This window comes from Rhinichthys klamathensis, unplaced genomic scaffold (genome assembly GCF_029890125.1).
Source record: "Rhinichthys klamathensis goyatoka isolate OS25496 unplaced genomic scaffold, OSU_Roscu_1.1 h1tg000169l_1, whole genome shotgun sequence".
NCBI classification, from domain to species: Eukaryota; Metazoa; Chordata; class Actinopteri; order Cypriniformes; family Leuciscidae; genus Rhinichthys; species Rhinichthys klamathensis.
Window position 1 is genome coordinate 1,732,324 of NW_026606700.1, and position 25,701 is coordinate 1,758,024.

General features: G+C 36.9%; 2 protein-coding genes across 11 annotated transcripts in view; both read left to right on the top strand.

The window, feature by feature from the left end:
* The window catches only part of cep350 (centrosomal protein 350), a 39,944-nt gene extending 37,176 nt beyond the window's left edge, over nucleotides 1-2,768 (top strand). For all 10 annotated transcript variants that reach the window (XM_056259630.1, XM_056259637.1, XM_056259636.1 and 7 more), the window contains 3 exons: nucleotides 81-227; nucleotides 453-575; nucleotides 712-2,768. In XM_056259630.1, coding sequence (XP_056115605.1) covers nucleotides 81-227; nucleotides 453-575; nucleotides 712-873 — 432 coding nt within the window. In that variant the 3' untranslated portion in view covers nucleotides 874-2,768. The remainder of the gene's footprint in view (nucleotides 1-80; nucleotides 228-452; nucleotides 576-711) is intronic.
* Nucleotides 2,769-4,425: 1,657 nt separating this feature from the next.
* The window catches only part of qsox1 (quiescin Q6 sulfhydryl oxidase 1), a 29,595-nt gene continuing 8,319 nt past the window's right edge, over nucleotides 4,426-25,701 (top strand). Inside the window, exons 1-10 of the mRNA XM_056259641.1 lie at nucleotides 4,426-4,788; nucleotides 5,844-5,944; nucleotides 7,196-7,244; nucleotides 7,965-8,067; nucleotides 8,730-8,820; nucleotides 9,114-9,259; nucleotides 13,653-13,787; nucleotides 15,625-15,754; nucleotides 22,630-22,752; nucleotides 23,918-24,056. Of these exons, the coding sequence (XP_056115616.1) occupies nucleotides 4,500-4,788; nucleotides 5,844-5,944; nucleotides 7,196-7,244; nucleotides 7,965-8,067; nucleotides 8,730-8,820; nucleotides 9,114-9,259; nucleotides 13,653-13,787; nucleotides 15,625-15,754; nucleotides 22,630-22,752; nucleotides 23,918-24,056 (1,306 nt within the window). The 5' untranslated portion in view covers nucleotides 4,426-4,499. The remainder of the gene's footprint in view (nucleotides 4,789-5,843; nucleotides 5,945-7,195; nucleotides 7,245-7,964; nucleotides 8,068-8,729; nucleotides 8,821-9,113; nucleotides 9,260-13,652; nucleotides 13,788-15,624; nucleotides 15,755-22,629; nucleotides 22,753-23,917; nucleotides 24,057-25,701) is intronic.

Consider the following 25,701-nt stretch of genomic DNA (forward strand, 5'->3'; position numbering starts at 1 on the left):
TTTGTTTAGCCTTGGGAAGGTTTTAGTGAACATTTCCAGGAAAATCAATAAAAAATGTTTGCTGTTGTATTTATTTACAGACCGTCTTTGATTTATCATGGGAGGTCATTCAAGACATCTATGCAGAAGATCCGAAAGTTGATCTGCCACAATGGATGAAGCCACGTCGCCTTAATTCCACCTACTTCCATCGGGTGAAATGCCCCAATGACATCACAACTGTCCAGGTATGCAAGATGTCAATACTGCTTATAGTTGTCAATACTACTTAGTGACACTTTATTTTAAGGTGTCCTTGTCAAAGTGTGTGTTAGGGTTAGTTGGCTGTAGTTATGCATAATTTATACTACTACTACTACTACTATAGTAACTACATGTAATGTGTAACAAGGATACAAGTGTTACCCTACTTACATAATTGTATAGTATTTCATTTATTTTTTTTATTTCAGGAATTTGTCACCACTGAGGTATTAAAGTTGTGTGGTCTAAAGAAAGAGCAGAACCAGAAAACAGACTGGCAAAAAATGATCAAATTTGGACGGAAAAAGCGAGACCGAGTCGACCACATTCTAGTAAGTGTTTTTAACTTCCCATTCAGAATGCATGGAGTAAATCTATTTTAATGTTGCCACTTAAGCTTAATTATGATACGGATAGTATGCAGTTTATACTAAATGCATAACTCCATAATCACTCTTCTACTTCTAGGTCCAAGAGTTGCATGAGGAGGAATCCCAGTGGGTAAACTATGACGAAGACGAACTTTTTGTAAAGATGCAGCTAGCTGATGGGATTTTTGATGCCTTGCTAAAAGACACGGCTGACGTTCTGACCCAAATCCAAGAGAAGTCGTCCAAAAGAACTCTTTGATGATGCTCTCGTCTGTACAGAGAAAAGTTTTAGGTACCTGCTGTTAAACATAAAATCCAGGCTTTGCTATAAAAGGACATTTAGAGAGGAATTCCCTTTCAGTCTGCTTTTGCAGTCCACGACAAGACCTATAGTGGATTCAGGATTCAAGGCCATAACACCTTGTCAAGAGGTCTGACTTGTCGTGGAGATAATCACATTCTCATCTGGGAAGTCTGATGAAAACTCTTGGTGTTCTGATGTTAATTGTTGCAGCTGTTTGGGTCCAGATTCCTCACACTGTGTCTGTTCATCATTGCTGCTAAAACTGGCTCTGCCATTCTCAAGTCTTATAAAATACAAATGGGTCAGATCAAATCAAGACAGGCCTGAATACTTACAGACTTGTTTCTATCTCCAGTTAGATTGTATAATAACAGATACTTGTTTTTTTCTTTTAATCCTATTAATTTATATTTTAAAAAAGGAGCATTTGAATTTGAAAGTATGTAAAGAAAAGAGATTATTTTACCATTGACATGATTAATTGCAGAACTAAGCACAATAAGTACAATTTGAATGTTTAAATGGCAATACAATGTAAAGGGATTTGATCCAAGATAATGTTGAATGCAAAAATATGTAAATGATTTTTGAAAGCTACATGAAAACTGTTCTCGCAATGGTTTTGTTTTGCTCCTACAAGCAATGTTGTATTGGCAACACACGCTATGGTTATTAGATGCCAAAAGATTGAATTTGACATATTAACTGTGCTAAACACTGACATGCTGGGTTCTAGCCTTAACATTTGCCTTTTATCCCATTCATTTTAAGTGCCTCCATTGTTATGTTTGCTCATGCATGAGCGACTTTTTCCAGCCTTCCTTTGACTTGTCATAACGGTCCCTTTGGCTTTAAATCTTGTCTTAACTTATTTCTTCATAGCTGGACAAACCTCTAATAGTGTAAGATGTACATTTCTGCCTTACTTTGTGTGTGTATCCATCATCAGAACCTTTTTAAAGTACATTTTTGTCTTTTTAAGGAAATATGAATGGTAATGTTACACTATCGCTGGCACAAGGACACATTTGTTTACTTTTAAAGGAGGCGTTTTACACAGTGTGTACCTTACAGAGGAATTGCTCAAGGGCTCAGCACGTCCATCTTGTTTTTATAACCAAACTGTTATCTACAAATACTGTGATGTACATATTTGTTTGTAAATCAGTTTCCCATTATAATCCTGGTTTCATCAGAAACATTCTATGATCATAGTGTTTGAGATGTTTAATTAGCTGTAACCAGCCATTTCTCACCTCTCTTTTAAAGCTGTACTTTCTGAGCCAGTCTGTCTTTTAGTGACCTGTGAGGTTAGATCTAAAATATTGTACCGTGTCAGTGGGTTAAACTTCATCTATGCAGCAACAGAGTCTCTGATACCCAGCATCAGTCGCTCATCCAATAGCACGTCTAATTGGTAACGGAGATCTCTACCTCGTTCCGAGAATAGGCTACTACTAATAGTCTTTTTGGCTAATAAGTTTAAACTTTTAACTATGGGCGGGTAATTCTCTGCCTTAGGGAAAATTAGGATTTGTGTGGCACAAATGGTTTGATAATCAGTTTCTACTTTTAAATTGGTAGGTCATAGAAATGTTTTTCATCCCGTAAGTGTATGTGTATTTATAATGATGTACTGTGAGTGACAGAGGTGCACTTGAAGACTTGTAAATTGTTTTACCCATGTAAATAGAGTCGATGCCTATCTCCTGTGAGTGGACTCATGGAAGATTGCTGTGAAAATGGGCATCTTTCCTTTTGCTTCCATGTACATATTATAGATATATTTGTTAACTGAACTGATCCTTTGAAATTGTAAATAAAGATGATCTCATTTCTCAGTCATAAAATTTGCTATGAGATCATTTCTTTCAGAACCTTTTTAAAGTACATTTTTGTCTTTTTAAGGAAAGATAAATGGTCGTTACACTATTGCTGGCACAAGGACATATTTGTTTTCTTTTAAAGGAGGCTTTTACACATTGTGTACCTTTCAGAGGAATTGCTCAAGGGCTCAGCACGTCCATCTTTGTTTGTTGGTTGGTTGGTTTTTGTCAAGAAAAGTTTGTATGCATGTTTAACAATTTTTTTTTAATTTAAAGAACTGAAGCACAATTGAAATTTTTTTTTTTTTAAATTGTCATTTAAATTTGGTCAGTTTAAAAATGTTTTATATAAATTGCATTTAATTATTATATCAGTTACACATATCAAATTTTGATATTGTATGATTTTGTTTGTTGGATACAGTCCAGAAAGTCTACTGTTACCTCTGAGGTGGGACGGGCCAAAGTCACCATTAAGGCAGTTAAAAGACATAAGATGTGTAATTTTGTGTTGGACATTAGTTCAACACATTCAATATTTCTCAACAAAAAAGCATACGATTTGTGCCTCTAATGCTAATGGGATCAGCAAAGTGTGCTCTATTCGGGATATGTGCCTTGTGTAAAATGTCAGTTTCATCCTCCAAAAGTGAACCACAGTCTTTCAGTATCAACATTGATTTAAAGTTTGCCTGGGTGGAATGTGCCCAGTCAGAAACTTTGGACTAGATGCGCATATGCAATGTCAATATTTGAGCAAAGGTTGATTCTAAACGAATAGAAGGTGTCAATACAGACCTACGGGAATGACCAAACCTACTCTGGCTTACTAAGGCTACACTGTGAAAAAATATATTGTTAGTTTAACGTAAAGGAAGTTACCTGGTTACCTTAAAATTTTGAGTTCATTGAAATAATAAATTTGAGTTAATAGAACAAAGGAGATTGGTTTAATAAATAGAAACTCAAAATATTGTTATCTGAACCACAATATCAACCAGGTTTAGGTGATTCTACATCAGTGTTATTCACCTATCATTTCCCTCTAAGTCTGATTTTAGGGAGTTATTGGTAGGGTTAGGTTTTGGGGTAGGGAGACGGGTTGGGCGGGTTTTGGACATGAACGTTGTTACAACATTACATTAACTGTTGTTCCAGGATCAACGAAACACCCAGCAAACACAGAACGTTACTATTATTTTTTTATTTTTTTTTGAGAACCAAATAATAACATTTAAGGAACGTTCTTTTAGGTTTTATTTTTTGCAACCATAAAACCATTATGGAACGTTCTGTATAAGTTTTTTTATACCTGGCTATTTAAAAAGAACCTCCCTGCAACGTTCTGGGAACGTTATTTTACGGTTGCAAAAACTAAAACCTAAAAAAACGTTCAGAACGTTAACCAAATAATAACGTTAGTGGAACGTTCTGTGTTTGCTGATCCAGGGACAAGAGAAAAACATTTAAAATAAACGTTAAAAAGGAGCATCATGGCATGATAAAAAGTTTTCAAGATCGATTTACTGTGACCGACCGTATAACAAAAATTAGTTTTAAAAAAAATCAACCGACTGTGACATAAAAGTGTTAAAAACACCCATGTTGGTTTGTTTTGCTATGAAGTAGAGTTCAGGGAGCGAGCGTTGAGTAAGTTACAGTTAAGTGGGAGGGAGCTGAACGTGTGACCAGTCGCAGTAAACTTTCTATCACTTTCTAATAGAGTTAGTTTAGTTTGACCTGAAATAAGGGAAGATGGCGCGGTGGAGCTGCGGTGCCACGTCTTGTTACACGACAAAAAACAAATTAAATCCATTTAACTCTTTTTTATGTGCTTTTATTTCTTTTTTAAGTATTTGTCCTTTAATCGCCGAAGCTGGGCTGTACACAGCGTCGGATCAAGTTATTATTTTATCACCGGAGAATGTGGACTCGGTGGTGTATAACTCCAGCGCGGCTCGTCTCGTGATGTTTTACGCGACCTGGTGCGGACACTGTGTCGCCTTCTCACCCACCTGGAAAAGCCTCGCCAGAGATATTAAAGGTTAGTATTCGCTATGTCCACACAATGAAGATACTGTAGCAAAGTAAAACAGCTGTTCGTGTCCTGTAGCCTCAGTGTAAAATAGTCGACTTCCATTACAATCTCATTTACCATGGTAACCGGTTTCCTCCGAAATATCATAGTTACTGTTTTTATTACTACAATACTAAAACTGTGGCATTGTTGGTATCATTAGCCACCACTGTTAACAAAAAGAAATTAACTCAATTTGGCAGTAATCTTCTACAGGGGTTTAAAGGACATTTTAAACACATTCGGCTAGTTACAAACACTTTTTGTAATTTTTGCCGAATGTGATGTTTTTGTGAGAGGTTTTAGCCTGCTGTATCTGATGCAACACATTGAATTCTGACACATTGAAAACCTTCAACCTGCACCTTGTAATAATAGCCTCAATGATTTTTCACTAAGCTGTTAAACTAGTCTAGCTTTCTCAGTTGGACACAGACAGCTAGGTGATATAATGAGCTGCCTACTTTGTGCAAAGGCGTTGACCTATACACATACACAATCAATGTCTCAAACCTTAAGTTGTCTACCAAGTAAACGAGTGAGTGACATGCCAAGTGAGCTACCGACATAGTGAGCTTAAATAGTGTGTATCACGTGACATAGTCAGCTGTCTGCCAAGTGAGTACCTGGCCAGACATCATTGGTGCATTCAGAGTCAATTAATTTTAATCCATACCAAATAGGCAGTTCACTTAGGTTTTGAGACACCACCACATTGAAGTGCACATATATTTGTTCCTCTTCTGTTGCTCTAGTTTTGAGGTTTTGGAGATGCTAATCTAGGCTGACGGAATCTTTGTTCATCAAAAACACTTGTTGGCAGACTATTTTGACTCCTGGAAGTCCCCTTTGTGAAAGGTTATTGGAGCATGTTGTTATAACACAGCCTTTAAACTTTAAACTTACTTTTTGCAACCTTACAACATGCAACTGAAATTGATTTGCAAAAACGTTATCAACCCCATTCTGTGCATTTATTCATTTTCATAAACTCAGCCTTCTGTGTCGTGTTGCTTTTGTAGAATGGAAGCCTGCCGTGGATCTGGCTGCTATTGACTGTGCTGATGAAAGCAACAGAAAAGTTTGCACCAATTTCGGCATCACAGGATATCCCACACTGAAGGTAGTGTGCAGTTACAGTACAATTACTGTTGCTGTTGTGGTTGTTTTTTTGTCTCGTTTTTTTTTTTTTTTTTTTTTAAATAACATAATGTTCAAAAGTTTTGGGTCAGTAAGATTTTGTTGTTGTTGATGCATTAAAATGATGAAAAGTGACAGTAAATACATGTTACAGATGATTTATATTTCAAATTAATACTGTTCTTTAGAACTTTCTATTCATTGAAGAATATTTTCCACAAATATATTTAGCAACAACTGTTTTCAACATTTGTATGATTATATATTAAAATGATTTCTGAAGGATCATGTGACATCAAAGACTGGAGTAATGTCTGCTTAAAATTCAGATTTGCCATCACAGGAATAAATTACATTGTGAAATACATTATAGAAAACCTGTTTTTGATCTAATAAATGCAGCCTTGGTGAGCATAACACACTTCACACAGAAAAAAATCTTACCAACCTCAAACTTTTGAATGATTGTGATATTTCATAATTTTATGCATTGCTGATTTTATACAAACATTATTGAAACATTCAAGACAAAGCTGATATTTAATGAAATATGTTCCGAACTCTGAAAATGCAAGCAACATCCGAGCAATACAATTTTCTCTTATGCATATTTTATAAAATGTCAGTGTTAAGTATGTGAATGTGTGTGTACTCCAATTGACAATAAATGGAAATGAAGATATTATAAAATCATCTTTAAAAATGGTAGACTGCGTTTATTGGGCCTCATGAAATATAAGAAGAAACTGTCTGTAAATTGTTCATAAAACCATTCTTAAATTGTTGCTGCCACGACAAATGATTTACACAGAAATTCATTCTGCTTGTGTTTCATGAGTGAGGCCCATTGCAGATTGCAATAGTTTGACTTGTGAGGTTTTTCCACACAGATGAATCCATTTTATTCATGAATAACTGTTCTTTGTTCAGTCATGCACTATGGGTCTGGGCTATTCTGAAGCCAGAGGGACGGACTGATGTCAGTTCTTTGTCCAAATTTCTCCATGTAAACATTCAGCTGTTGCCATTCCTTGAATTATTATCTGTCATCAGTTTCCTTCAAGAAAACATCCTGAAATCATCACTACATGTTCCTCTACTGTTTGGGTATTTTTTTATCTGGGAGGGGGGTAAAAGGAAGAACTGTTGACTAAAGCTGTCAGTGAGGCTCTGCAGGCAACCAATGTGAAGGTCTCAAGTAGCAAAGCTAATGATCTCCCTCTGTCTCTCTCAGTTCTTCCCTGCTTATTCAAGCAATGAGTCCACGGGGGAGCAGTTCAGTGGTAAAAATGTATTTCTTTATTCTTTTTTTCCCCAAAATTAAAACATTTCTCTCAGTTACTGATGTTCATGTTGTCCCAAACCCCTATGACATTCTTCCGTCTGTAAGAAACATTCCCACATCTCAGGATGTTAATAGGGATTAGAAGAGAAGATAAGAAAAGAGGAGAAAATAAAGTTTTAAACCGTTCCAGCCAAAATAGACTGGGAGGAATTTGGGAGGATTTGGGAAGAGGAGCTAGAAATTCCACATGTAGTCAAAGCAAGCTGAAAATCTCACAGTATATTGTTCATTAAATTGGTTGTTTGCAAGACCACAGTAACAGTTGTCTTTTTTTCACACTGCGAGAGCAAACGAAAAAGCCTTGTGCCACAGATTCTTGTGGTCACATTTTTAGCGCTAGTATTTTACAGAACATTTACAACCCAGTCTATCAAAGTCATGAATATTGATTGTTTGTAGCTTAACCTCTGCTGTCTAGCCCCCAAAAGTATTATAATATTAAGCCAGTCTTTTGAATTCATGACAGCTTAGTGTGAGAAACAGAAACAAATCTACATTGTGTTATACACTAAAAATCTTTTCCTCTACCATTACTGTCATTCTCAGAACTATCCCTTTTAATTTCCAATCCAATAACTTAATCTAGATCTGTGATGTGCATGATTATGTGCATGATGACCTTTATCTATGTATGAACATGTTTTGAATGTCCATGTAGGATCCGCGAGGGATGTGAGAGGCCTTCGGCACTACATTATCAATAAATTGGAGAAGCAACATGAGGCTTGGCCACCAGCTTGTCCACCTTTAGAGACAGCTAGGTTAGAACACAATGTCTTACTTTTCTAAAGCAGATTTTAAAGCATATCTTCATTTTTTTTTTGCACTTTGAATCTTTGTTGATTAAATAAGTTCTGTAATGTAAAAAGCGATAGGGTCAGCGAACATGTTGTTTTTTTGAGCTTTTAGTTGACATTGCTGTGCAAAAGGTCACTCATGCTCACAGGGAAGGAAAAGGACACAACATAAACTTGATTCGCATCATACTTATTTTTCTATTTTGGTGTCATCTGTCAAATCATTGCAGGAAATGTTTAAATAAAAAGCTCCTCTGAAAGCCAATAAATAGAGAAAGCACAGAAATGGTTTAGAGAGGGATTAAAGGGTGTTTTGATTAATTAAAAAAAAAATTCTCTCTTTCTTAGCGTTATTCACGCTCATTTGCAGGGTCCGCTTCAAACACACACACATGATTTGGCACAGGTTTCATGTCGGATGCCCTTCCTGTCACAAATTAAAAAATACATATATATATTATATGTGTTAAAAAAAAAAGTTAGCATCATAGTTAAATTAGTTCAAGACTTGCTTTTAGTAAACTCTCTAGGTAGGATATGAGCAAACTATAGAGTCAGACCGTTATAGACCGGTTTGCATTACATTATCTTTACTTTTTTGAATATAATACATTTTCTCTCCACAGTGAGGCAGAGATCGACAACTTTTTTCAGACCAACAATGTAAAGCACCTCGTTCTTGTGTTTGAGAGGAAAAACTCCTATGTGGGGAGAGAGGTGAGATCAGTTTACACAAAGATGATTTAAAGATTCATGTCATTATTTATTCACCATGTCGTTCCAAGTCCGTATTCCTTTCATGGAACACAAAACAATAGATTTAGACGAATTTGTTCATAAGTTTTTCCATGTATTTTCAAACTTCAATCTTTCTATTAAGACTTAATGGAAAAATACGGAATAACTTTTGTTGAATATGATTTTTCTGTTCAAAATTTACTAATGTACTAATAGGTTAGATTAGATTTTTAGATATTTTTCTTAAGTGACGTTGAATTGTTTTTCTTTAGGTGACATTGGATTTGTTGCAGTATGAGAACATAGCTGTGCGCAGGGTTTTGGACACAGAGACAAGTTTGGTGTCCAGGTTTGGTGTGACCGATTTTCCATCCTGCTACCTGTACTACCCGTCCAGATACTTCTGTAGAATGAAAGTGTAAGTGCTCCATTTCCTTCATTCATCTCTACAGCAGATGTAAAATCCGTTTACATGATTTTGCAATGACTGATTTCATGGAAATTTTCAGGAGTCAATTTTACATTAAATCATGGAAATTAAAGGTAGGGTAGGCAATTTTTGGAGCGGCAAGCAATAGCAAGCTAGCTTTGAAAGCATAAGATCCCACCCTCCCTTCAGAGCGTCTCCAAAGCCATGCCTCCTCCAAAACATATGAACACACAGCAGAGTGTGCAAAGTGCTACGAGACGAGAGACGACGTTAAACTACCTCGGTTTAATGCACATAACATTACAATAATAATGAACTTAAACAACTTGGAGCGCTGACCTGTACCACCTGACTGCTGCAGATTCATTTCAGCGTTGATAGTGTTGCCATTGAACTTCACAGGTTTCCATCTCTTCCAAATTTCAGTAGTTATGGCGTGAGCGCAGCATAAGCTCATTGTTTTGGTTCAGGAGGAACTGTAAAAGGTGGCTGTTGTTTCGGTTGCGGTGCTCGTGACTGACGTCTTTCTAACTCTGCATAGCCTTACGGAACGCGCTGTTGAAGTGTGATGTCTGCGCCTGCAGGGTTCGTGGTGGTATGGAAATACATATGTTGACAGATAGGTAGGCAGTAGCGGAGTGGCCATCGGGAGAGTCGGGACTTTTCTCGGTGGGCCGGTAGTGTTTCGAGGCCGCGAGGGCCGGTCTGATAGTTATACATTGCAAGTTATTAGCAACACAGCATCCGGCGGCCTGGTGTGGTCAAACTGTGCTGCCTCTCTGCTCAACCCGTAAATAAATGCATCGATCCGCAAAATTTGTTCGAGCACTTCAATGGTCTAGTGGTAGATCTTTTGCCAAGTGTGTCAGAGGTTACGGGTTCTAATCCGCACTCGTATAGTTTTTTTTTCTATCATCAAAACCGAATATGTTCATCATTGGTTACAGTCTATATCAAGCAGGGACACGTTAGTGTGCATTTTATTTTGTGATTTCACCGGAACGAATAGAGTCTCCGTAACTGCGATAGATTGAAGAGCGCGTCCGAGTGAAGACTGTGCGCGCACCACAAGAGAACACTGTATCCATGACACTACCAGCGAAAACGAGCGCTCAGCTTGATTTAAAAAACAACAGATTTTAGCGCTAATCTCTTATAGATATAAGTTTTATTTGCCATTTGTACTGGTACAGCTATACAGGTACATAGGAATTTTTGTAGCAGATTTATTAGCGATACAAATAGCGAACTAAATGAATGCCCTGCTAATTAACTGGAGATGTTTTATTTATTTGTATTAGGTAGCCTACATCCATGCCTCAATGTTTCAAAAAGTGGTAGGGGACAATAGCGATCCTGAGAAAAAAGTTTTTTTATTAGTATTACAGTAGTTTTAATTTTAGTATAGTATTCATTTTTGGTCCCACTCCGCCCCTGTAGGTAGGACATTGTATCACTGCATTCGGACTGAATGCAATGATTGGACGAACATTTTATGGTCCTACGCCTTCCACAGAGAATATATATACATATAAATACATTTAGACCACTTAACTTAGTGATTGCAGGATGTGAAGAGACTTTCAACCAGCATAACAAAAAATGTTTCTGGATCAAATCGCCTACCCTGCCTATAAGCCTGATGTGTAGATAATTGCCTAAATAATGTGGTCATATGACAGATGAGGGAAGTATTTGGGATACCTGTTTAATGCTAACTATTATTATTGCTCATGCTCATACTTAAGATTAGCATACAAAAGTATTACACTTCAATATTTAACTTTTTCTATGAGTGTTTGTGCTACAGGCATGAAAGATGACTCAAATCATGTTTCTTTTTGAGGCGCGGTGTGCTGTTACTTTTCTAAGCGACCAGACTTCTAGATTTTGATTGTTTTTTATAAAACAGTTGAAAAAAATCTTGAATTGGAAAGAACAAAATTACACACTTCGCCTTTAATCTCTCTTTCTTGGTGCATGAGCTAGAGCCGAGGCATTTAACTCTTAGATTATTATAATTAAGTATTTAGCATTTGCCTGATCCCATCTTCTCAGTTTTATGATCATTAGCCATTGCAGGAAAAATCTCCACAACATCTGGCAATGTTAATGAGACAACAGAGTTTTAATACATGCCATTATTCAGGATCACAGAGCTTTCATAATCATTTCTAACCAGGAGCATAAATCAGAGGTTTGCTTGCTTTGTTATGCTTGTTTGAGAAAAATAACTTGGCACGGGTGTGGGGCTCTTTAGATGACAAATGCAAAAGAGAAATGATTTATGGTTGGCTTATGTTGTTTCCGTCCTCCTTGATGGTGTGCAGAGGGTGTGCGCATGTGTGTGGAGGGGGTTTTAATCTTCTACACCGAAACAATAGTGTTCATTTTTTTGCGTTTCACCTGCCAAACAGTCCCTGCTCTGCAGAGCAACAGATGGCGTGCCGTCAGGTCTGAATGCGTGATTGATCTCGTGTAGCATGCGCAAAAACACAAACACACACACACTATCTCCACGATCTCCCCGGGCAGAACAGGTCCTCGTGGTCTCAGAAGCGTGCCGTCAGACCCTGGGGACATCAGGCTTTAACCCGTCTCCCCGTTGAGGGTTGATTGAAGCCTGGGTAGATGAGGGAGTGTGTGTCCGCCTGTGCGAGAGACTCAGGAATGCACAGTGGTGTTTATTGTTTGATTGCCAGGGTTAGTGAAGAGGGTAATGATCAGTAATGACATCTCATCAGCACGCCACACCCACCATCTGCTCATCCGAGGAAGAAAGGTAAATGGATGATAGTGGAAAACAGGAGAAGTGAGACATGGGGGAGTATAAGCTCCCAATGCATTCCTAGACACAATTAATATTTTGGGGTGGAAAGTAGCTTTTTAACATTATTCATTTCCAGAATTCTTAAGAAAGGTTTGAATTGGAGTGTCAAGAATTTAAGAGTCAGTTTTATATCTAGAGACTGTGGTAGATATAATGCCAAATAGTAAGATAAGGTCAGTAAGATATATATATATATATATATATATATATATATATATATATATATATATATATATATATATATATGTAAGATATTACCAAGGATGCATTCAAACGATCAGAAGTTACAGGTAAGACATTTATGTTACATTTATGTTTCTATTCATAAAAGAATCCTGAAGAAATCTACAAAATATTAAGCAGTTTTTTGGCTGATTTACTGTATTTTTTTTTATCAAGTAAATGCAGCCTTAGTGAGCATAAGAGATTTTTTTTTTTTTTTTAAACATTTTAAAAATCTAACAGACCCCAAATCTTTTAACAGTATATAAATTAACTGAACATTGACACTGTAAGAACCACCTTGTTATTTCTCTACCACTCTATTATCTATTAAGCATATTTTACAAAGTTCCCTGGCTTTAATTTTACCAGGCAAAGATTTTATTCTGAACATTTTCTAATGAATATTTTTTAAAAGGTATCATCTGAAATAATTGTAGAGCTTATCAAATTGAAAGCTTTTATATATTTTCATACAGCGCTATAAGAGTTGTGTTTGTTTATTGTTTGTTAATCTACTTAAAATTATTCGGCTCATGCCATGCAAAATAGCCTTTAGTGCTGACATAGTGAGTTAAACATTTGTACTATTTACTTAAAATTCCAAATTCTAAATATGTTACGATAATTGGGGCTTTTTTCATCCATAAGGCTACCTGTCGGTATAATTTAGAATTGACACAGTTTTTTTTAAACTCTCCTTGACATGAGAATTTCTATTAAAGTCATTTTTAAAAATGCATCTCAAAATGTCCAAACATCAGTAGATGAATCTGCCAGGCTGATATATTAGTCGCTTTAGTCACAAATGAAATGTTTTACCTCACTTCCTGTCTATAACTCTACTTCACATACTGTCAGAGTATGTAATGCATTTGATGAAGAACATATTTCTCGACCCAGTATGTTCTGTAAGTATGCATGTAGTTTGAATACAATCCGAACATACTTCTTCTGCCCTGTGAGATGCGGTAGGAAATTTTTTTGCCTACTGTTTTATGAATATGTATTCTGACTCATTTGACATACTGCTTTTTGCATACTGTATGTGTATAGTAGGGAAGTAGTTATATTTGGAAGTAGAGTGACTGTCTCTACCCTATCTCTGGCTCTAATCCAGACCCTAACCTTAACCTTAACTCTTCTTTTAATTGCTGTCCTAAATTGAACTGATTCAACAAACAGCAGCTCTATAAACATGGATTTTGAGCTCTTCTGGAGTCTGACAGACATGACAACCACTCCACATTCGTTTGTCAAATGTTGTTACATACTTGGTCATGTTTAGTGGTTGTGTGACCCTCATTCCTTTTTCTCCTCCCTTCTTAGACTCAGTGAAGCTCGTACCTTCTACACATATGCCCTCCAGAGGTTGCCAGGGGTAGTGCGGACAGGCAAACCCCAGACTCCCATCACTGAACTCATCAAGAACTCAACTCTAGAGGAATGGAGGCCCTTTAACAAGTTAGTGCACACACGCTGACACACAGTAATCAACCATTGAGCCATTTAAGCCTCTAAATTGTTCATTGTCTTCCCACATTTAGACATAATTTACATATTAATGCATAATTTAATTATTTACACGGTGACTTGATAAATGCACTGAACAAGCTGTTACAGGATGCTAATTTTTATGAAGTATTATTACACTTAACAAATCAGTAGTTAATGAAAATTCAAATATGTATATTTGAACATTCAGAAAAATAAGCTTCATTTGTTTAAGGGATAGTTCACCGAAAAATGTCATCATTTACTGACCCTCATATCGTTTCAAACCCATAACACGGGGCGTCATTCACACGGGGCGGCAACGCTTGACGGAGGGCGTGTCTGAAACTTGGTGCTGATCAGTGCTGATGCGACCATTATAGTGACAACACCCAATCACATTACTTTTCCAGTGTTGTATGATCACTTTTGGCTTGCGTCTGCGCTAGGATATTTGCATAGGCGATCTGATTGGTTGACGCCTGCGTTGGCACTTGAAAAGTTGAAAAATGTTCAACTTTTGCCGCAAGCAACGCCAGTGATGCGACGCAACGGAACCCACAATTCAGTTCGGCAGCGCATGTTGTCACCCATTCAAAGTAAATGAGAAGTGTTAACGCCGACACCCAGTGTGAATCCACTGTAAGACTTATGAAGAGATACAATCACTTTATATGATGAACAGAATTATTCTAGGCTTTCGTTCACATATATGCATAGAGCAAATGGGAAGCCATCACATATGTACACAGAAGCTTGTGCATTCGTAACATGCTAAAACGAACCTCATTGGTTCTCATGTACGCAAGAAGTGATCGTATCTCTTCGTAATACTTAAATTAAACCGCTTAATTCATATGGATTCATTTTACAACCTTTTTGGATATTTTTGGTTTTGTTAACCTGGACTTTCAATGGAGGGACAGAAACATCTCAGGTTTCATTAAAAATATCCTAACATCCTTGTGTTTTGAAGATTAACCAAAGTTATGGGTTTGGAACGAAATGAGGGTGAGTGAAAGATGACAGAATTTTCATTTTGTGTGAACTATCCCTTTAAGTGTTATTTAATGTATACATGCTTTCTACAACAATGATGCATATAGTTAAAGGGATAGTTCAAGAGAAAGTTTTAGTTTTGGGTGAACGACCCCTTTAAATATAACACATCATTGTTGTAGAAAGCATGATTACCGGTACATTAAATAACACTTAAAGGGATAGTTCACCAAAAAAAATTAATTTTCTTTTACTCACCATCATGCTGTCCCCAATGGATATGAATTTCTTTCTTCAGTTAAACTCAAAAAAAGATTTTAAAAAATAAAAATAAAATTCTGTGAGTCCGTATAATGAAAGATGGGTGATGGTCGAAAAACCACACACAGCGATCATGATGGTACTGCGGAAGCACAGAGGACCGCCACTTCTTTGCGTAAGTTCCACAACACACATACATCACGCATCACAACGTCCCTGATGCAATGACCTGTCATTTCACTTCAGAAGTCATTGATTCAACCACTGGTGTCGTATGGATTACCATCACGATCGCTGTGTGTGGTTTTTCAAGCGTCAACCTAGCAGCACCTATTCACTTTCACTATTCACGTTTTCCTGAAGAAAGAAATTCATATACATTGGGGATAGCATGAGGGTGAGTAAATGATTTTCATTTGTGGCTGAGCTATCCCTTTAAAGTGTTAACCAATCAAATCGTGGACTTTCGTAGTTGCCTCTCATGATATAAATGGTACACATAATGTCAGCGATTGTCCTACAGAGGTTTCTATGTGTGTGTATTTAGGACGCGTGTGTATATGTCTGATTTGGAATCAGCGCTGCATTATTCTCTGCGTGTAGAGCTGTCTGGTCACATCAGCATCAGTGGAGATGATCTGACTGCACTCAAAAAGTACATACATGTACTGGCTAAGGTGAGTCATATCAGTAAACACACATTAAATATCTAGTTTTTTAAATTACTATTATCCTTTTATATCATGGCAACTGCATCAGCCAAGTCAGTTCACATGACAAACCACTAGAGGGGGATACACTGAACATTTCAATCTAAGAGGTGCTTTTCAACCCTTTGCACAAATATTTTCAGTGCTTGTGGCCTTAAATGATCTTGGAGATCAGTCCTATTTTAGAAAGTAAAACATATGGTCAAATGGATGATTCAGGGAGAAAATATATTAGCACTTATGACAAAAATGGTACAGTGGTAATAAAAGCTTGATGCTGAAATGTTTTCACAGCAGCATGTGCAATTGATACGAAACTAGTGATGATACGAAACTAGTGATGATGTTATTTTCTGACATTTAAGAATACATCCAAGGAATTCATTTTTCATTTTCCTTTTAAAATGCTAGGGATATAAAGGATTTGTCCAACTTAAATGATACAGCATAATTTTTTTTAATTTTAGGCTGCGATTGCTTATCTTAAAAAAAAACATCCAATGCATACTAAAAGCATAATTATTTGAGTTATTTAATATTTCTTTGATTCTGGGTATTTCACTGCATTGGTGTAGCCTACTGTTCTATTGTTTCCTCATATATGTATTTTTTTAATCAAACATTCTCACAATCTTTCTCACAAGAAATGTTCACCTCGCAATCAAATAAATAAATATGAAATTAGGGTTTCATGGTATATGTGACCATATTTTAATGATAATAAATATGTCTTACATATTTTTTGATTTTGAGGGTGAAATATGAATTGAACATTTCTTACCATTGAGATTCACTCAAATATTCTCTATATGTTGTCTTTCTTCTTTCTCTTACCGTTCTCTACTGGATCAGACACGTGCCACGGATCTCTTTGATGAGGTCTGAGACAATGACCTTTCGCTGGCTTTGCGTCTGTCCAGCGTAGCACTGCCAATCTCTCTGATTATTTAGGGCTCTCCAGGGAAGGTCTACACAGATGCCTGGAGGAGTGGCAGGGGCCCTGGGCAGGCCTCCCATTAACTGTGGTTAGTTTTGTCAATATTCCCGGCTCCCTCTGGTATTCTAGTGTTAGCTGGGCCTCTTCAGAGTGTCCTTGCTGTTTTTGGCCTGCTCTTTTGAGCTGCCTTGTTAAACAGACACGCTGGCTGCATTAATTGACACTCTGTGAAGAGGAAGTGTTTAACCCCACTAAAGCAAAGCATGGAGAGATTAATGGTGGCACGGAGGAACAAGCACACACACACACACACACACTCCGTGTTCTGAGCTGAAGATCTGTACAGTGGCTTGAATGCTAAACACAGTTAGGTTGGCTGCTTACAGATTTGGTGCTTTAGATTAAGATGCTTAGAATGCAGACAGACTGATGTAATCCTGTGAACCTGCCCTCTCGTTCTGAACCTTCTCCTGCACCAGGTGACCCTGGGGTCTTTAAAATTACAAACAAAAATATATGTATACGATACAGTATATGTGAAGAATAGCTGTTTTCTATTTTTATTTTTTATTTTTTAACTATTTATTATTTTATAATTTAAAATGTATGTAAGTGTGTATACAGTGGTGTGAATAAGTTATTACCCCCATGCTAAAGTTGCCTAAAAAGAGGAATAAAAAATCATCTTTTGGAAATTGATCTTAATGCCTTAATTAGAAAAATGAGGAAAAATCCAACCTTTAAGGACACCAATTTTCTTTGTGTATGAATAATGTATCATAAATAAATAAATGTTCTTCCTTAGAATACAGGGTGCATAAGTCAGGCCCCCCCTATGTTAAATTCCCATAGAGTCAGGCAGATTTTTATTTTTAAAGGCCAGTTATTTCATGGATCCAGGATAATATGCATCCTGATAAAGTTCCCTTGGCCTTTGGAATTAAAATAGACCCACATCATCACATTCCCTTCACCATACCTAGAGATTGGCATGGGGTACTTTCCATAAGATCATCTTTCAATGCAAATCAAACCAGCTATTAGGCTAACTGAAATAACACCATGCCAATCTCTAGGTATGGTGAAGGGAATGTGATGATGTGGGATATTTTAATTCCAAAGGCCAAGGGAACTTTATCAGGATGCATATTATCCTGGATCCATGAAATAACTGGCCTTTAAAAATAAAAATCTGCCTGACTCTATGGGAATTTAACATAGGGGGGGCCTGACTTATGCACCCTGTATTTTAAGGAAGAACATTTATTTATTTATGATACATTATTCATACACAAAGAAAATTGGTGTCCTTAAAGGTTGGATTTTTCCTCATTTTTCTAATTAAGGCATTAAGATCAATTTCCAAAAGATGATTTTTTATTCCTCTTTTTAGGCAACTTTAGCATGGGGGTAATAACTTATTCACACCACTGTATGTATGTATGTGTGTGTGTGTGTGTGTATATATATATATATATATATATATATATATATATATATATATGTGTGTGTGTGTGTGTGTGTGTGTGTGTGTGTGTACTGTATACTGTATATATACTATATATAGCACAGCGGTTTACTGCCAGAGTGGAGTTTGACACAGCAGTGTTTTCCTCGGTCACGCTGTTGCTTAACGTATCTGGGTTTGCAGCACAATCCGGATTTGTATGAATCAGAACATGTATTTCAGGATTAAAAGAGTGGATCTTGGAGACACGAGAGCATTACAGAGAGGCTTTAGGATTACCCATCTTTATCCTGCTTTCTTGAAAGAGGCTTCCTGCCACGCAAGAGGGAGAGAATAAAACAAGGAATTAGAAGGCAATTTGAGGTCCAGATCCAGCCGTGCCTCCATCTTTTATCTCAGGGCATGGTGTCCTAAATGTCTGATCCTGCGTTTCCTGTTTTCATTCGAACAACTTTCAGACATCCCTAATGTTGGGGGACACCTAGCACCTGCTGTTGGTTAGTGCCGTGATAACAGGGAAACAGTTTAGATGGCTTTTACATGGCCCACTTGTATCTGAGTCCCAGCGGGTGAGATTAAACGGGGGTCTTCCTCAGGGCTTGGCCAACAGATGCCTTCTCTTTTGAACCACTGCAGAGAGAGAGAGACTGTGGTTTCTTGAATGCTGATACTAATCGGATTGGAGATGACATATTGCTAGGGTGAAGTGGATTGTCATGGTCCGAAGGGGAGGAAGAAGGGAGAGCGGGGAGCTGAATCAGTAAGGACAGTGATTGGAAAGGTCTGTTTGTGGTTAGTGATCTATATCCCTGCTTTGGTAAATGGAATATGCAGAGGCTATATATACTCTTAAAAATACTGGATATAAGGAAAATTCTGTTTCGAGAAACTGTCTGAATATCAGAGTATCTTTGAAAACATTGTCTTTTCTTGAAAAGATAATCACTACAGAGGTCCCTAAAAGTATTTATAAGTCACTCTTAAAAATGTCGGAATGTTATTGCATTAGATAGCAGAGTATCATGGCATCTGCAAAAAAAAATTACCTTTCTGTGCCATTATTAACTTTAACAAACTGGTCCAATTTTTTGTATTTGTGTAGTCAGTTTCCCTCAAGTTCATGTAACATGTAACATTTGACAACCAAATACAGTATCAGTATGTTTTATCAGTAACACTGTACAATAAGGTTTAATTCTTTAATATTACGTAATGCTTTAGGTTTTATAAACTAACAGATTATGAAAAATGTTTTAAATACTGTTGTACTTTGTTAAAGGGATACTCCACCCAAAAATGAAAATTCTGTCATCATTTACTCACCCTCAAGTTGTTGCAAACCTGTATGAGTTTCTTTCTTCTGCTGAACACAAAGGAAGATATTTTGAAGAACGATTGGAACCAAACAGTTGTTTGGCACCATTGACTTCCATAGTAGAAAAAAAAATACTATGGAAGTCAATGGTGCCAAAGTTCCAATCGTTCTTCAAAACATCTTCCTTTGTGTTCAGCAGAAGAAAGAAACTCATACAGGTTTGCAACAACTTGAGGGTGAGTAAATGATGACAGAATTTTCATTTTTGGGTGGAGTATCCCTTTAATGTTAATTGATAAATATACTTTTTGTAATTATTTCATGTTCAATGTCATAATACATTAACAAATCTTTTTTAGTATATTAATATATGTAGAAATGAACATTAAAATATAATGAATAAATAATATTTATTATAACCAAATATTGAGTCCATTTCTCCATGCAACTCTTAAATACCTTGTTTCCACCAAAAAAGAACTGGTTCGGAAGTGGTGCTGGTTCAACTTGCGAACCTTCTCAGAACCTGTTTGTTTTTCCACTGACTAGAGAGCCCAGCGAACGATGTTGTTACGTCACTGTGTACGTCGCCATACGTCTTCGCTTTCCCAGAAACGCTTGCGCCAACTTCAAGCATAACAATTACAATAACCCCGACCCCTGCCCCCGACGTAAGCATGACGTGGTAAAAGAACGGTTCTAGTCCAGCAAAGAGTTGGTGCCGCTTTGGAACCAATTTTCCTGGCCGAGAACCAGTTCTTTGGCTGTCGAAACACAAAGAACTGGTTCGCGAGTAGGCACCGGCTCCGAACCGGCTCTCAAAATGCTTTGGTGGAAAAGGGGTAAAAGAGACTTTGCAGCATAACAGAATGATTCCACAGCCTCGCATTCACTAGCTGCCAGCACCCTGGAGAGTTATTCACATAGGCCGTGTTGTTTTGATTGCAGAGATTCAGAACAGAGTTTTCACCTAGTTTTGAACAATGCCTTTTGTATGAGCAATCCCAGATTACCCTCTTCAGCATCCAGGTCTGTTAATGAGCTTTTCACACTAGTTAGAGGCCAGACCAGTGCACAGATCTATTAAATGACACACACACACACACACACACACACTTTGAGACTTTCTACTTTTCCCACCTGTGCAGCTTTGATTAGCTTTCCTCCTTGGCTGCGTTCTCAATGGCCGAATCTCCCAGATTAAGGAAACAATTCAGAATGGAGTGGGGCGTTGGGGTTAAGTAAATCTCTGCAAGGCCTTTTTAAGTGAGCTGCGTTTTAATAGAGATCCTGTTAGAGGGTGATGAATAGAAGGCCGCACCATGCTGAACAGATGGCCACAGGAAAATTGAAAAGACGCAAGAGCACAAATCAAAGAAAGGTGCACCTCTGGGATCCTGTGGGGCCTCCCCACAAACACACACACACACACGGGCATTGGCCTGCACTAATGTGGCTGTGTTTATGGGGCCATGACGGAGTGTTAGCGTTGGCTTTGTGGCCCCAGCTCAGACACAGAATTGTAAGGTCAGCACTGGCGTCCGTCCAGGGCCATTGAATCTGTCCATTCCCTCGTGCCACATGGCTCAGGCTGGTCATTACTTCACTGAGCTTCTAGAGTCTTCCACACACACATTCTTTAACACTATAAAATTTGCACTGGTGTAAGAAAGAAGTGCATCTACCAATAGTTGCTTTTTAATACTTAAGGAAAAAGAAGACTTAATATTTAATTTTATTATTAAATAATAATGTTAAAAAGTCTTCTTTGTTTCAATGGTTTAAAAAACTCATTTGAATAATATATTATTATCATTATGTTTTGTAATGTCATTGTTAATAATAATAATTATTATTATCTTTAATAATTGTTAATGTGCCATTAATAATAATTATTATTAGTAGTAGTAGTAGTAGTAGTAGTAGTGTTAGGGAAAGTTACTTTTAAAAGTAATGCATTACAATATTGCAGAAGAATAGGATGCAGGAGAAGAAACACTTACTTCAGTCATTAAAAAAAAATTAAACAAACATGAGGTTATTCTAAAGTCAGCTTTGTTATTAGTATGGTTGAATTGGATCTTCGAAGGTCAGCAGCAAAGACATTGGTTAATAAAGTGAGATAAAATACATAAAGTATATTTGTGTATTTTAACATATTTAATTATTACAGGTTTGCGTAATATTGAGTTTGCATTTCATCTTTTTTATACAGCGCCTCTGCACTTACTCCCGATTTCTCTCAACATGGGGACAGGGGAGGTGTCAGTCAATAATTGGGAAAACAAAGTAACTTGTGTTACTTATTTGAAAAGTATCTCAGATACTTTGTTGTAAATTTAGATGTAATACATTACTTTACTAGTTACTTGAAAAAAATTAGTATTAAATGTATCATTGAAAGTTGTTTTTAACCAGAAAAAAAGAACACTGTTTATTTTAACAATAAATAATAATCAATAACTATTGATCGAACAACAACAATAATAATAGTGGAAACCCTTTAGTTTAGGGTCCAATTCTCACTATTAACTAGTTGCTTATTTGCATGCATATTACTAGGATATTGGCTGTTTATTAGTACTTATAAAGCATGACCATATTCTACATCCCTTAATCCTGCCCAATACCTAAACTTAACTACTACTTTGCTAACTATTAATATTAGGAGTTTATTGAGGCAAAAGTTGTAGCTAATAGTTAGTTAATAGTGAGAGTTGGACCCTAATCTAAAGTATGACCATAATAATTATTGTTGTTGTTAGTATTGTTATACATTTTTTTACAACTTTTAATAAAGGTTAGCATGTCCTGTAACTGTGATCAATGTATATGTGTGTATATATTATATATATATATATATAAACTCTTCAGAGCATCGCAATGTGTACTTTCACTGTTACTTAGCGTCTTCTAGTAGCACATAAGCAAATCTAGTGATCTCACCATTTGACAACAGCTACTGGCGTTGCAGAAATAGCTGTCACATTTATTAGGTTTAAAATAACTTATGTAAATGATGAGATGCTTTAGTTTATCCAGTAAATCCATTTTTTATTTATCCAGCTTAGTCCCAAACACAAGTGTGTGATTGTGTGTGTGTGCTTGTTTTGTTTGTGTAGTATTTCCCAGGTCGTCCGTCTGTAAAGAGTGCACTGAAGACCATGGACAACTGGTTACAACTACAGAATGGGACAGAGATCAGATACAGCGATTTGAGAGATGTGCTGGACAATGCTGTACAGGTTAGTCAAGCTTACTTGAGCAGAACATCTCAGAAAGTGCTCTGGTTTTAATTTTTTATTTCCATTTATGACTATATTAGAAAGTGTAAATAAGAATTTTGACAACCAGACATTTGATATAGCAAAGTAATGCATTTATTTGAAAAGGTACCTGAATTTGTCAATACTTCGATGTAAGCATTTCTCCACTTAGACTTGGGTCATGAGGTCAGTGTATTGGGATACTGTCACTCATTTAAATTTATTAAAACATTTATTTAAACTATTTAAGCTGTTGCAAGCACAATTTCAAGCCATGACATTCAACATCACATGCAGGCTGCATAAAAACAATTTCATAAGGCTAAGACATAGTGATGATGCGCTATGGTTAGATGTTCAAATTTAGGCCAAAGAGCTGCATTTACTTAAAATGATAGTTCATCCAAAAATGTATATTCTGTCATCATTATTCACTGTCGTGTCGTACCAAACTGGTAAGGTGTTCTTACTTCTGGAGAACACAAAAGAAGATATTTTGAAGAATGTTCAATGAAAGTCATTGGGGTACAAAACAACATTGGACCCTAGTGGCGTTCATTGTATGGACAAAAAAACGCTTTTGACATTTCTTATAATATCTTCTTTTGTGAAGAAAGTAAATAATGACAGAATTTAAATTTTTGGTTGAACAAGATTATATAATGCTGTCACGAGGCTCCATGCCTACATACACAAACATACTCTGGAGCAGTTAGTGACATCATAAGCTTTTAGCCACCCAGTCAATGAATCAATGAGGAAGTAGGAAGGCATCCCATAAGGAAAAGGGCTGGTGTCATCAAGATCATTGCCCCTTATAGACACGCCCACCAATCAACTGCTGAGTGACTCTGCACAAGAGACTGGCCAATGGGAGATCTGGATTCATTCCAAACCAGACCAAAGAGTTTAAATGTTGTTTGATATTTGCTTTTATTTACGCATTAAATGAAATATGATGGAGGAGCTTTCATTTCCTGTAACACGGCCTCATTTCCTGTACCTGCTTTAATTGCAGTATCCACCTTACTTCATTTGTGGAGTGACTGAAAGGAAAATTGATTGACTTCAATTGATTCTTGTCGTTTAAGTGAAGCACAAGTCAATTGAGACTCCATTTTTGTATGTGTGTGTTTTTTTTAAGACGAGCGATGCAGTGTTGCCTGAAGGTGTTCAGTGGGTGGGCTGCCAGGGATCTCAAGCCCAATACCGTCGATACCCCTGTGCTGTTTGGAAACTCTTCCATGTGCTTACGGTGCAGGCTAAAGAAATTGGCAGCACAGGTACTATTAATATGCACAGCGCCTCACCTAGACCACACATTAAGTTATTAACAGAATGCTCCCTTCTATTTTTAAACATTGAAAGTAGTAGTCTTCCAAATGTCTTGCTCAAAGACACAATGATGATATTGACCTTCTCTCGCGGGGCTCAAACCTTAAACCTTCTGGACTACATAAAATGGAATTTACCACCCATATTTCTTTTGTAATATGACATATTTCAAAGTAAAACAGAATATTAAATTAGCTAAAATATAGAACAAAAATAAACAATTTTATTTATTGGAAATTAATATTATTGTGAAAAGTGGGTGTGGTTTTTTTTTTACCCCAGAATTGGTTAGTCTGTGTGGCCTTGGTGGCATCATCCGAAAAAGGAAAGTTGCTTATTACATTTTCATGAAAGATTTTTCTTTGTAATAATGTGTACTTGTGTTTACAATAAGATCAAAAACAGTTTTCCTGTAGCCCAAATAGTAGCAAGCTAAGGCCATGGATTCCATTCCCATGGAATGCATATCAAACTTATCAAATGTATACCATAAATGCAATGTACAGTGGGCTCCACAAATATTGGCACCCTTGGTAAATATGTGCAAAACTGAACATTTGTTTTTGCAAATGTTTCTCTTCATAGTCTTTCATTCAAAATATTCACAAAAATCTAAGCTTTAATTAAAGTCAAATAGATGAAAGAAAAATATTCCTAACATAAAAAAGAAAAAAATCTGAAATATATGTATTCCACAATTATTGGCACCCCTTCACCCCTTCAATTATTGGCACAACCTCCCTTTACCAAGATTTAAGGTTGATGAACATATGGCAAGAGATCTGAGGCAATTAATTTATACAGAATCTCTCCAGATCCTTCAGATTCAGAGGTCTGCTTGTGGACTCTTTTCTTCAGCGTATCCCACAGCTTTGGGGTTTGGGTCAGGGGACTGCTATGTCTATGGTGAAAACCTTCATTCTGTGGACAGTGAACTATTCTGTTGTTCATTTTGAGATGTGCTTTGGATCATTGTCATGCTGGAAGATCCAACCACGACCCAGTTTAAGCCTCCTGACAGGGTTGGTCAGATTTTGATTTAACATCTGCAGGTACTTGATGGTACCTGATGATACCATGTATCCTGTCCAGGGTCTTTGGACGAAAATTAGCTCCACAGCATTAAAGATCCACCACCATACTTCACTGTGGTGATGAGGTATTTTTCTACATGGCCAGGTTTCTGTCTATGCCAAACCCACCTCTAGTGTTTTTCCAAAAAGATTTATTTTGGTCTCATCTGACCATAAAGCCCAGTCCCACTGAAAGATCCAGTAATGCCTGGCAAACTTCAGGTGGATGGGTTTGCTGTTTGATGTCAACAAAGACTTTTTTATTGCAACCTTCCCAAACAAGTTGTGGTTATATAGGTAAAATCTTATAGTTTTGCAGACTTTCTGACCCCAAGACCCAACTAGCATCTCAAATACTTTGATCCTTACAGGTTTTAGCGACTCAAACTATCCTGCTCAGGACATGTGGGGCCAATTATAGACACTTCCTCTTCCAAGTTGATTGTTACCATCTCCAGTTGATTTAAACTTCTTAAGTATTGCCCAGATAGTGGAAAAGATTATTCCAACAATTTAACCA